Source organism: Catharus ustulatus, chromosome 2 (assembly GCF_009819885.2).
Source record: "Catharus ustulatus isolate bCatUst1 chromosome 2, bCatUst1.pri.v2, whole genome shotgun sequence".
In the NCBI taxonomy this organism is placed as follows: Eukaryota; Metazoa; Chordata; class Aves; order Passeriformes; family Turdidae; genus Catharus; species Catharus ustulatus.
This window is the reverse complement of record NC_046222.1, coordinates 92,810,873-92,822,192: the sequence shown is the minus strand read 5'-3', so window position 1 is coordinate 92,822,192 and position 11,320 is coordinate 92,810,873. Positions and strand designations below refer to the sequence as shown.

General features: G+C 37.1%; 1 protein-coding gene across 1 annotated transcript in view; it reads right to left on the bottom strand.

Annotated features, from left to right (window-relative positions):
• Positions 1-2,520: 2,520 nt before the first annotated feature.
• TMEM131 (transmembrane protein 131) overlaps positions 2,521-11,320 on the bottom strand; it is a 66,639-nt gene continuing 57,839 nt past the window's right edge. Inside the window, exons 12-20 of the mRNA XM_033051727.1 lie at positions 8,754-8,862; positions 6,752-6,860; positions 5,879-6,032; positions 5,607-5,777; positions 5,213-5,323; positions 4,992-5,126; positions 4,454-4,558; positions 3,234-3,328; positions 2,521-2,617 (exon numbers count right to left, since the gene is read on the bottom strand). Coding sequence (XP_032907618.1) covers positions 2,521-2,617; positions 3,234-3,328; positions 4,454-4,558; positions 4,992-5,126; positions 5,213-5,323; positions 5,607-5,777; positions 5,879-6,032; positions 6,752-6,860; positions 8,754-8,862 — 1,086 coding nt within the window. The remainder of the gene's footprint in view (positions 2,618-3,233; positions 3,329-4,453; positions 4,559-4,991; positions 5,127-5,212; positions 5,324-5,606; positions 5,778-5,878; positions 6,033-6,751; positions 6,861-8,753; positions 8,863-11,320) is intronic.

The following is an 11,320-nucleotide window of genomic DNA, read 5'->3' as shown; positions in this document are numbered from 1 at the left end:
AAAAAATAAATTTTTCTCCCACACCTTTACACCTTGCCTCCCTTTTTGAGTCAAGCATTATTTTACCTTTTAAGAACAGCAAATGTAGCTTAACTGTCATGATCAAAATCCTTACAATGCTCAAGTTCTACCCCTGGCTCAGTTGTACATCAATGATTCTGTGGTCATGTTTTATGCTTTACCTCAACACTCAATCCTGATACATATCAGAGGAAACAACAGAAATAAAAGCAGAAAAAAAGTGCAACTCAGGACTGATGGGGAGACTTCAAATTTATGTGAAACAAAAGAATCAGAATGAGCAAATATAAATACCCAAGACTATCTTTTAGTAAACATGTTTTTTTCTTGTTCCCTTTAAATCCGTACTTTGGACTTAAAAAAAAATCTCTACGTTTAAGTGGAGACATTGGAGAGGTCTTTTGCAGGTTTCAAAATGTGACTAAGGAAACAGTCACATACTGCAGCAGTCTCAACAGTAGTAATTGCAGAGGGAAAGAAACTACAAGAATAAATCCTTAATGGTACAGTCCCGTTAAACTGAATTAGGAGGTATGTCTGAGCTTCATCTGTGGACTCCTATGAGCAATAAACTGTCATCAACAGGACAAGATTGAGATTTGTTAAAAGTGTCTAGAACAAAAAAATGGTATTTTACTAAGCTCTTTACATAGAATTTAGATATGAAACAACAGACAAGGGAAAAAATTGTTCAGCAGTAACAAGAAAAATAGAACAATGCCATTTAGCATAGAGGGGCTCAAATAAGAGTTTTGATGAGGAAGAGTTGAGAAGTGGCACTGTGAGATAAAAATGACACTATGAAGCAGAAGTCAACACAGCTAAGATTTGTTTAAATCAAGACACTGACCTTTACAAGGCCTGCATACACTGTCAGTGTACTGCTGACAACCTTCCACAGAATGCCAGAAATCACACTTAGGTACAAATACACTAAAATTATAAACAGACAGCTCTGGGAACTAGGCAGCTGCAGGAGAATTACATCCTAAGTATAAACTGAGAAGCATGTGTTACTAAAATAGTAGCACCTAGTTATTCCTGGATGGTGTAGCTGTCAAGTTTCTCTACCAAACACTGAAACAAAAAGAACTGATGCTATTTTAGGCTTATTTTCATAAGTAGTAGAGGCATTACAGAACAACTAAATGCAAGAGCAGCATGAATTCAGTGAGCGTAAGTTTAGTTGGAAATGAATCCAAGAAAAAGTAAAAGGAAGTCTGCTGTTAATGTTTTCAAATATAAAAAGAGGTAAGTGATCAACTAATGGAAGTAGTAAGTGAAGCTGACTGCTCTGAAAAGCTTGGGGCTTAAACACAGTAAATAGTCTATCATCTTGTCAAAGGTGATAATTATATTTGAATCTATACTCCCGAACAAAATGCCAGGAGGCCAAAGATCCACTAAATGAATAATTTTCTGAAAACATTACTAGAAAAAGCTTGAAGGCAGTAACAATCACAGTACAGTAATTTCACGAATACAAGCCACACCAATTTGACTAAGATTTTGCTCCTAAACCGGAAATGCGGCCAATATTCAGGAGCGGCTAATATGTGAATAATTTTCTGACATTTACAACCTCAGAAGAGCCAGCCAGAGTGTCAAGCCGAGTTGCTGCAAAGTCGGTATTTTGCGATTGTTACAAATTGCTACTCTGTTGCACCGCGGGTGGAGCCTGGCTGCCTGCAGGCAGCACGGGGGGCGGGGAGAGAGGCGGGAGAGCTCTCTTTCCTCCTCTGCCACAGCCCAGGGGAGAGACGGGGGGGCCCCGCGCCGCCATTGCCACGGCCCGGGGAGGAGAGGGGGGACCCGGGCCGCCCCTGCTGCGGCTCTGGGAGGCGGCGGGGGACCCGGGCCGCCACTGCTGCGGCTCTGGGAGGCGGCGGGGGGTTCCGTCCCTGCCTGCCACCACAGGGCAGCGCCGGGCCGTGGTGACCGAGCCCAGTGGCCCCGCCAAGCGGCAGCGCCGGGCTGGGCTTCCTGGCCCCGTCAGCAGCCCCTAGCGGGCCGAGCCTGCACAGCCTTAGCTGAGCCAGTAAACCCCGCCCTGCCGCCGTTCTCTTACTATTTGGCAACTTTGTTGCACGCGGGTCCTCGCTGCGAATGACAGAGCGGCTTATATTGAGGTGCGGCTTATTTATGGACAAAAAACGAAATATTTGCCAACACCCAGAGATGCGGCTTATACTCAGTGCGGCTTGTATTCGTGAATTTACTGTAATCTAGGGAAGACAAAGAATAAGGATAGCAAGGAAGCTACACCTGAGAAACACAGCTGTTATTATAAGAAGTAGTATCTGCCAAAACAAAATAAAGGAAATAAACAAAACTCCCTAATAATTGCAAAACCAAAACAAAAAATACACAAACAACAAACAAACAAAGGCCCTCCAAAAATTAAGCTGACAAGACTGTGGGCTTATTACTAGGGAATACTGATAAGTTCTTTAGCCATTTCAGCTAGTACAAACTCAAAGGAGATTAAAAAATCATACTTTATGGTCCAACATGGAACAAAATATTATAATGTGGCATTCGAAAGGGAGATTCTTCATAGGAATTCTTCTTCATAATGGTAATAATAATAATAATTCTATAGATTCAGATAGAAAATGCAGAAACTACTTAATCTCCAGTGAATGAAAGGGAAGTGGATCTCTATGCTATTTTAACTTATCAAAAGCTTATGAAGCAGCTCATAATGAAGTTCTAAATGTGGCACTCAGTGTAATTAGTATCCATATAATGGTGAGGCTATATAGTAAAAACACCAAAAAACCCAACACCTTAAAGATAAAAAACAAGTAGTGATCTTTGCAACTGTAGGCATGACTGTTTGAGTTCAAGAGTAGCAAAAGACTTAAGAATTTGTGACACAGGAGATCAGAAGAAAGATGGACTATATGGCAACTGCGGCAAACATTCACTGAAGTCCTGCTGACTGACCTATCTCGCTCTGATGAGGTCTATCCTTTTACAGGAGCTCTCTCAAGATGCCATTCAAGTGGGCTGCTGATGAGATGTAGGGACAACTCATGTTTGGAACACATGGTAGAAAAATCTCAAACAACCCCCAAAATAATGACAAACTGATTGTAACAGCTGAGTAGCACAATCTCTTCAACAACACAGAATTCAGGACAGTGGTCTCCCTTGAAAAGGGCATATAAAGAAGAAACAAAGCAAGTAAACATTTAATCTTCCCCAACTCTCTTACCGGAAAAGAAGGTGGAAGAAAAACATGTTTTGGGGAGCAGGTCAGTGAGCCTACAGCAATCACAGCCTTCACTGGTATAGTCAAAATCTGGACAAAATAAAAATAAAATAAAAATTTAAAACAAACAAACAAAAAAAAAAAAAAACCAAGAAAAATTTAGAAAAACTCCCTTAAATTTCCAGTCTTTAAATACCTCTTCCGCTTTTAAATTGCATAGGAAAACAAAACCCTGAAATTCTACAATTAATGTAGTCTAGGATTATATAGACATTTAAAACATGGAGACATGATTTACAATTTCCACCCATCATAATATTCTTAAAGTAAATGAGGGAAGAAGATACACCCAACTTATTGAAACACTGTGTTATTGTAATACCTTGAGACACACATAAAAAAAGTAGCATGGAAGGAATGGCAATGAGATTCAAATACCAATACAAGTAGAGTAACTTATAACAAGCAAGAAAATAAAATGCTTCAGAATCTGTAACAGAAGGGTCACATAAATATATGGGCATACCAAAAAAAAAGCTTTAAATCTCTGATAACTGGCAGAAATTGGGAATTTCCCATTTTCTGCAGCACCATCAGAACCACACAATCAGTGATATAATTTCCTGATTTCATAAGCACAGTCACATTTGGTGTTTTTTTCATACATCACATACAGATTGCATTATTCATTAAACTGCCTCCCACAAAAACTTTGGCACATGAAGTTGAGGCAATCAATTGTTCCCTCCCATAATTATAAGCACAAGGATTCTGCTTCATTAACTGCCAGCAAACTGCAGTATGATAATGATTCTATGACCCTCTAAAACACCTTTCACACTGTGTTTTGACAAAAACCGCTGATATTATGGCACAGTTTCAGTAACCGATAACTTATGGAGAAGCACATTGTCAGTGCATGATATGCTCCAAGATCAATGCACTGATGCTTTGAGGATGTGTCATGTCACTGAAGAAACCACACTGCAAAGCATTAGATCAGATTTAAATGGATATTTCTGAAAACCAGATTAAAATCATAATAAAAGCATAAGTAGTATGTATGATGCAGGGTTAACTTGTGAAGATAACCTATCTCTGGAGTTCCCTTCCAACCTCAAACTTCTCCCTCATGCTATAGTCTGTCCACTAATACAACACCTAAAGACTAAACAGATCTTTAGGGCAACACCATTTATTATATAATAAATATACCTCATAATCTGTTGTGATTTGTACAGCTCCATCATGAATTCCTTCAAGTTCCTTTGCTATTAGATTTACTCTGAATACTGCATAATAGCCTGATGCGAGGATCACCTGCAAATGGTAGAAAAAGTCACCAATATATTCCATTAAACAAAAAGAAATTTCACTAAAACCAGACTCAAAATCCATTTAAAACCACTATCAGTGATAAACAAAGAGTTTGCATATGACTAAGACAAAAAATTTCTACTCCTTGTGGCGATAAATTTCCACTCATCCCAGATTAATGATGAGCATCACCTGAGGGTATCAAGATTGGTCAGATTTGGAAACAGTAAAGTTCGGAAACAGCAATTTGAATACAAAGCTACTCCTTAAAATAAATTTAGGAAGCCTATATGCTTCATCATACTCAAGTTCAGACAAAAATTAAGAATTCTTATCTCTCCCTCTGCTAAAATGAAACTGAAAGAAGTTGCAGAGGTTTGTCTCTTTTCTCCCCTCTATATCTAGCTGTAAATGATAGATTCAAAGGTTTACTTACTGAAGACTGATCAGATGCAGTAGCATTTTGCAGTTCGTGGTGGTTTGCAATTATTGTTGTTCTGTTTCCCTTTTCAGTTGTTAGAAGTTCTACAGCCAAACCATCCCCTATAATATGCCAACTTTTTATAGCCAGCTTAAAAAGAACAAAAGGTACGGTTTTCAGTAACAATACTGATATAATTTTTTTAAAAGATAAACTAAAAATAAATGCATCCTCACCTCTATTGGATTGCTGTTGATGACTGCAAATAAAATGCTGGTAGCTTCTGTTGCACTCAATATGCCAAAATCTATAAACCGCTCCTCTGCTTTTGGAGACACTACAAAGTACTAGAAAGATTGATAAAAGTACTTTAGCATAAGTAAAATATAAAGTGTGCTCAAACGCTAAGCTCATTAAAAAAATCATTAATAACTTCAATACAATGCTACCATAACAATCTCAAAATTCTACATTAATAAATTTCCTATATAAAACTAAAGATTTAAAGGGAACAAAAAAGTTTTTTTCAGCAGACATCAAAGTAGAAAAAAGAATTAAAGAGTCCTGTGAAGTCTACCTCTAATTAGACAGAAGTTGCCAAAAAAAAAAAAAAAAAAGGAAAATACTTACATCTAGAAATCCTGTGTATGCCCGGACAGGTAGGTGAAATTTAGAAGCATTGGTGATAAGTAGTATATTGTTATCCACGTGAGCAGATGATGTGGAAGGCATAAAATGAAGTGTAAAAATGTATCTGGATTCATTGGGTGGAATTAAAACTGGTTTACTGAAGTTCTGGACCTAGATCAGTGAACAATGAAGACCAAGGTTACAAATGAAGAAAGTGTATCACATTTAAGCATTTATTAATAGGTAAAAGCATTCACTGAAATGGGACTTACTTTAAACATTGGTTTTGCTTCTTCTGGTAACACAACATCATGTATAAGGACTGCAAAACTGAATGTGTTTGTTAGATAGATCAATCTTTCCACAGAATCGGCAGCACTGTCACGGATGTGAAAGAGTGTGGCAGCATGATCAAATCCTAAATAGCTATTAAAAGAAAACAGTGTAAAGAAAATAAATATTTTCCTCAAAGTGTTTTCCTTACACAAAGTCTAGAATTCATTATTTCAAACAGCAAAAAATGTCCATACCTCACTGCATGCTGAAACTGTATTATCAGCATTACAGGGACATTAATAACTAAGTAAATCAAATAAGATAAGAAAATATCTAAGTTAGAATAATAGGAGGACTAAAAGGAAGTGTTGAAGTATTAAGATGATTTGCAAATCATGTGTATTTCTCATTAGCCAAATCATGTGCAGCACAAAAATTCTGACAGGTAACGTTTAGTTTGTTTGCCTTTAAAATACTCTGCCAGTTATGTTGATAAAATAGCACCTCATTAAAAAAGTTTTTAAAGTCAACTTAGCCACACTTTGTAGATAAGTAACAAAACCCAAGGAAACAGAGTTCTTCCAAAATTTTGCTTAAAACCAGAAGTGTTTTCGCTACCCTTACTTTATATAACAATAGAACAGCAAATGCAAAAGCAGACATATTTCCAATACTGCATGTTTAAAATGTCTCATCTGCAGTCTTCAGCTGCTCTGAAAAACAACTCACTAAGATCAATTTTAACTCAGGCCTTGAAAACAACCTATGAATGGCTAAGACAACCTCATTCATTTGCTTAAAAACAGAAATACTCTCTTCTAATTTGGAGCATTCAGTTTTTTAATTATGTTCAGTTACTGGAAGCTTACCCATCCAACACTTCTGCTTGATACGGTATTTCAAGTTTGGAATAGCTCTTCTCTTTAGCTTTTACAGTTATTTTTCCAGAAGATTGTGATGCTCTTTTTGCTTTTGATGCTGTACACACAAGAATATAAGAAGCTTGTTAAAGCTGACAAAAATTGATCCAGTAAATTAGACTAGAATGAGTGGAAGAATAAAACCACAGACCTAGCCCAGAAATTAATTATCATGGAAGGAAAAAAGTATAGCTTAAGGAAATCTCAATAAGCAAACTGACATGGTGTAGAGTCTATGAAGCAAGAGATCCCAATTCTGAGTTCTTCCCATTTAACACGTTAGATGACATGGCTGATTTAGTAAGCTTCTTCTACAATAGGGAAGCCTGATTGTTACTCTCATAGAAATAACCTGAACATGTCCAGAGCGTAATTTGGATTCCAAATGAATTGAACTCTCCACTAAGAATATAGAATAAAACTAACCCTCCCCTAACAGAACACAAGCCTGAGCTGGGCCCCTCACTTAGAACTACCAGTTGAGAGGAACTTTGGGCCAGAAATGTAACAACTTCTTAAAAATGAAGTAATGAAAGACAAGCTAAATGTTGCAAAAAGAGAAGCAGAATCCCATTTAAGAACCCTACAGGTTCAGGAGCACCAAGAGTGATGCTCACAGGTCTGCTCCAAGATCACAGAACAAGCAATGTTAGCTTGGTAGCAATAGTGGGGGAAAAAAAACCCCAAAAACCAACCAACCAACCAAACAAAAACACCCCCAAAAAACCCAAACCAAAAAACCCAAGGTATTCAAATACTAATTAAGAGAAGCCACTAAGCTCCTAAAGCCCCTGCATATGATTAGGACAGCTGAAATTGGAAATATTTAGGGCTGGTTGCTTCACTGGTAAGAATTCATCAAGTCAATTCCTTAAACACATTAAGCAGCTTAACTGGGTATTTTCCCCAGGAACCACCATTCCTTCTAAGATGTACCATATGTTAGCCAGTAGGTCCTCATATAACAATTCCCACTAGCTTCAAAATCTGAATGTATTATCACCTCAGGTTGACAGAATTAATCTCTTTCAGAATTTATAAGCTGAAACATACTTCACTTGTTTTAGAAACCATGAGCTTTTAAATTTTTCAAGTGCTGAGCCATAAATGACAATAAACACCAATCCTCTCCTCTTTATCCATGCAACTTTTAAAATTATGTCTACCACAACTATCGCATGTATAAGATCCCATTTTTAAGCAATCCAGGCAGAAAGACTTACAGTACTAACTAGCATCTTAAAGCAGTAACATCTGAGTAGTCACCACCATTCTAGTATTAATTAAAACCTCTATAAAAACAGTGATGCCTTTCTACAAATTGTCAACATAGTATTTAAAGTCACACTATGTAGGAGAAAAATCATAGAATACCAGGTCGGAAGGAGACCTCAAGCACCATTTGGTCCAACCCTTCAAGGCAGAAGTACAGTTTAAATAAGATGTCTCAGCACCCTGGCCAGATTGATCTTAAGTGTCCAACACTGCAGAATCCACTCCTCCTTGGGGAGATTATTTCAATGGCTGATTGTTTTCATTGTGAAAAATTTTCTTCTTGTGTCTAATTGAAATTTCCCCAGGAGCAACTTGTACATGTTACCTCATTTATTAGGATTTCTCAAAAGCAAATGTCTGTTTAAAACAAAAATACATTTCAATAATCGGTGCCTTTACACAAGAATACAGCTATGGTTATTGGAAAATTTAAGAATACCTTCTCTTCTCATCTGTAATTACCAGTCTAAGATATTTGTTGATCATGAACAAAGACAATCCTTTCAGAAATAATTGAAACTCAGAAGAATTGTAAGCCTTTTCCAGGTAGGAAAATCCCATTATCTTCTCAAAATTATAAACAGTGTTTTGTTAAGAGAGTGAAAACAATCAATGAAACTCCACTAAGTTTTCAGAAGCACTTGACAAGTTCTGTGAAGAGAGGAGCAGCACTTACCATCAAAGCTAATGCTTGCAACTTTGGTATATTTACTTTCAGAGGCCTTTAACGTAACGGGCTTGAAATGTACTGTTATAGCTTCATTCTGTGGTGTAGGTCTAACACTCTGCAAACAATCAAAATATGAAGTATCTGTAAATTTATCATTCTTAACATGCTGTGAAGCCTTCCTGTGCCTTTCACAGTGATAAAACTGCAAGTAGTTTTGGCCAAGCCCTTACAGGTCTGTGTTTCCCATAACAAAGCAACATTAGAAGTGGTTTTGGAATTTTTTTCAGGTCCTACAAATTACTCAGCCAATACACAGGAAAGTGGGTAACAGCAAGTTCTCTCTGGGGATGTTGAATTAAGTGGTAGCATGGTAAAAAACATAATTCATAAAATAGAAAACAAACCTTATTTAAAATAAGATTTAATTTTTATTCTTAAGGCTGCAGGGCTACAACAGCTAGGCCATTTGTTTCTGGTGCACTCACTAACAAAGCTGTTAACTGACTTGTGCAACTACCAGAGAGAATACAGACATCTCCCTTGTCTCTAATCCCATGCTAAGTCTGCAGAGAAAAAAATAACTAAGTATATAGAGAAACGTTTTGTAGATCTGTGAAGACACTCCTTCTACACTAAGACTTTACAAGGTCACCCTTCACATCTGTTTTAAACTAAAGGAAAAAGGTAAATGAGCATTACTGGAAAAGTTATTGTGTCAGTTATTAGCCAGAGCTGATTTGTAGAGGTACTCATTGCTATGCAGCAGGATAAGGGATTCCATGTCATCTGAAGACTCTATGAAGACTGCTAGCAAACTTTCTATTGCATGGAGAAACTGGGCATGAAGCATTTAAATGCTCTTATTCTTGTTTTGCTTAAAATTAGGATGGCTGCCATGATTCTTCCTCCCCAGCTGTCTTCTCCTGCTTTAAGAACAGCTCAGCTGCTCACATAGCAGCTGTTAAGCCACAGCAAATTACAGGATGCTGAATTAAGGAAACTGAAATGAGTGCTGCCTTACCTTCTGCTGGGCTGCAGAGGTTTAGCACCTGCTTAATAAGCAGCTGAGCCTTTCTTAGCCACAGAGGGGCAAGGCAGACAGCTAGTGGCACAAACCAATTACAGTTCTTCCAAGTCAAGCTGTCCTTGGTTGTAAATTAAAGCCATAAAAGTGTGCATATATAACTAAGTTCTGCAGACCACGTGATCCTTAGTGGGAACAAGCAACACCACTCCTGCAGCTAATGAATAATCTCCGTTAACTCAACCAGAAGTTTTGTATTTTGGATTTATGGCACTGACCTTTGTCCACCAACATGTCTGCATACATGGAATGCAGGTATTTGGTATTTCTCTTCATAAGTCAATTAATAACTATCTCAATTTTCTTCTAATGAGATCCACACTACAAAAGTGAAATCTTGACACATCTTTTTAAAAAACCCCTCTTAAAGGAGATTTAATCAAAGCTGTGATAAAAGTTCACAACTTCTAGATGACAGAGATGAAAAACATTTTTAGAAGCTCTTTTAATGTAAAATGCTTTTTTTAATTACTGGTTTGAAATAATGCTGATTTCATTTAGCAAATCAAACTAGAAATATTTAAAATGATAGCCTGTTACCAGAAAAATGGCAGGTTTCAGAGGTGCATCTCTTAAACCACAAGTGCAACAAACCTACATGTATTTACTCAAAATGTCTAATGCTGCTGAATTTAGTTAGGGAAGGAATTTATACTGTTTTGTTGAAAATTTCTGAACTATATAAAGCACATTTCCCATTTGTTACTTGACTACATGCTATGAAGGCAAATACAGAATTAACTAAGAAAAAAAAATCCTTAAGAATCCTTTCAACATCACTTTCCACAAATTTCAACCTATTTCAAATAAAGCTCAAGTAAAACCTGTCCTGAAATATGTATTAAAAATCATCAAATATGGACAGGTCCTGAAAATACATACAAAACAAATTCCATCAAGAACATACCACCAATTTTCTCAGAAAATTTCCTAACAATAACTTCTGTCAGGAAGGATGATTTTAAATAGATATGCTTCAGTAACACATGGCTCTCCCACAGAATGACCCACTCAAGATTCCTGACCCTGCTCTGTGAAGACACATTTAATATCCAGCATAACTGCAGAAAATTAAGATCTTAAATTTCTAAAGCACCCAAAGAGGGGCTAAAACTCTGTGCTTTTGCAGGACTTCTTGAGAAAGACTTTGAAGGTTTAAGGACTCTTGGGCTACATGTATTCCAATAAACTATAGTACGGGTTGGAAGACTGGCACATGTTCATCTATACTGTTTACCAGTCAGAAGGCTCCTGAACCTAGTTTTGTCTTGCCTACCTAGCACAGCCATAAAAGCCCTGTGGCTACAGGTAGCAGATTAAGGTTGGTTCCATTAGTGTAAAAACTACCTCTGTTTTATTTTTACAGACACATCTGTCAACAATTTCTTGGCCTCATGTTTAAACACAGAAACACCTATCTTATTAAAGTTTGCTTTCTCCATAAAGAACCATCAACAACATGGAACAAACTACAACTAAACTGTAATCC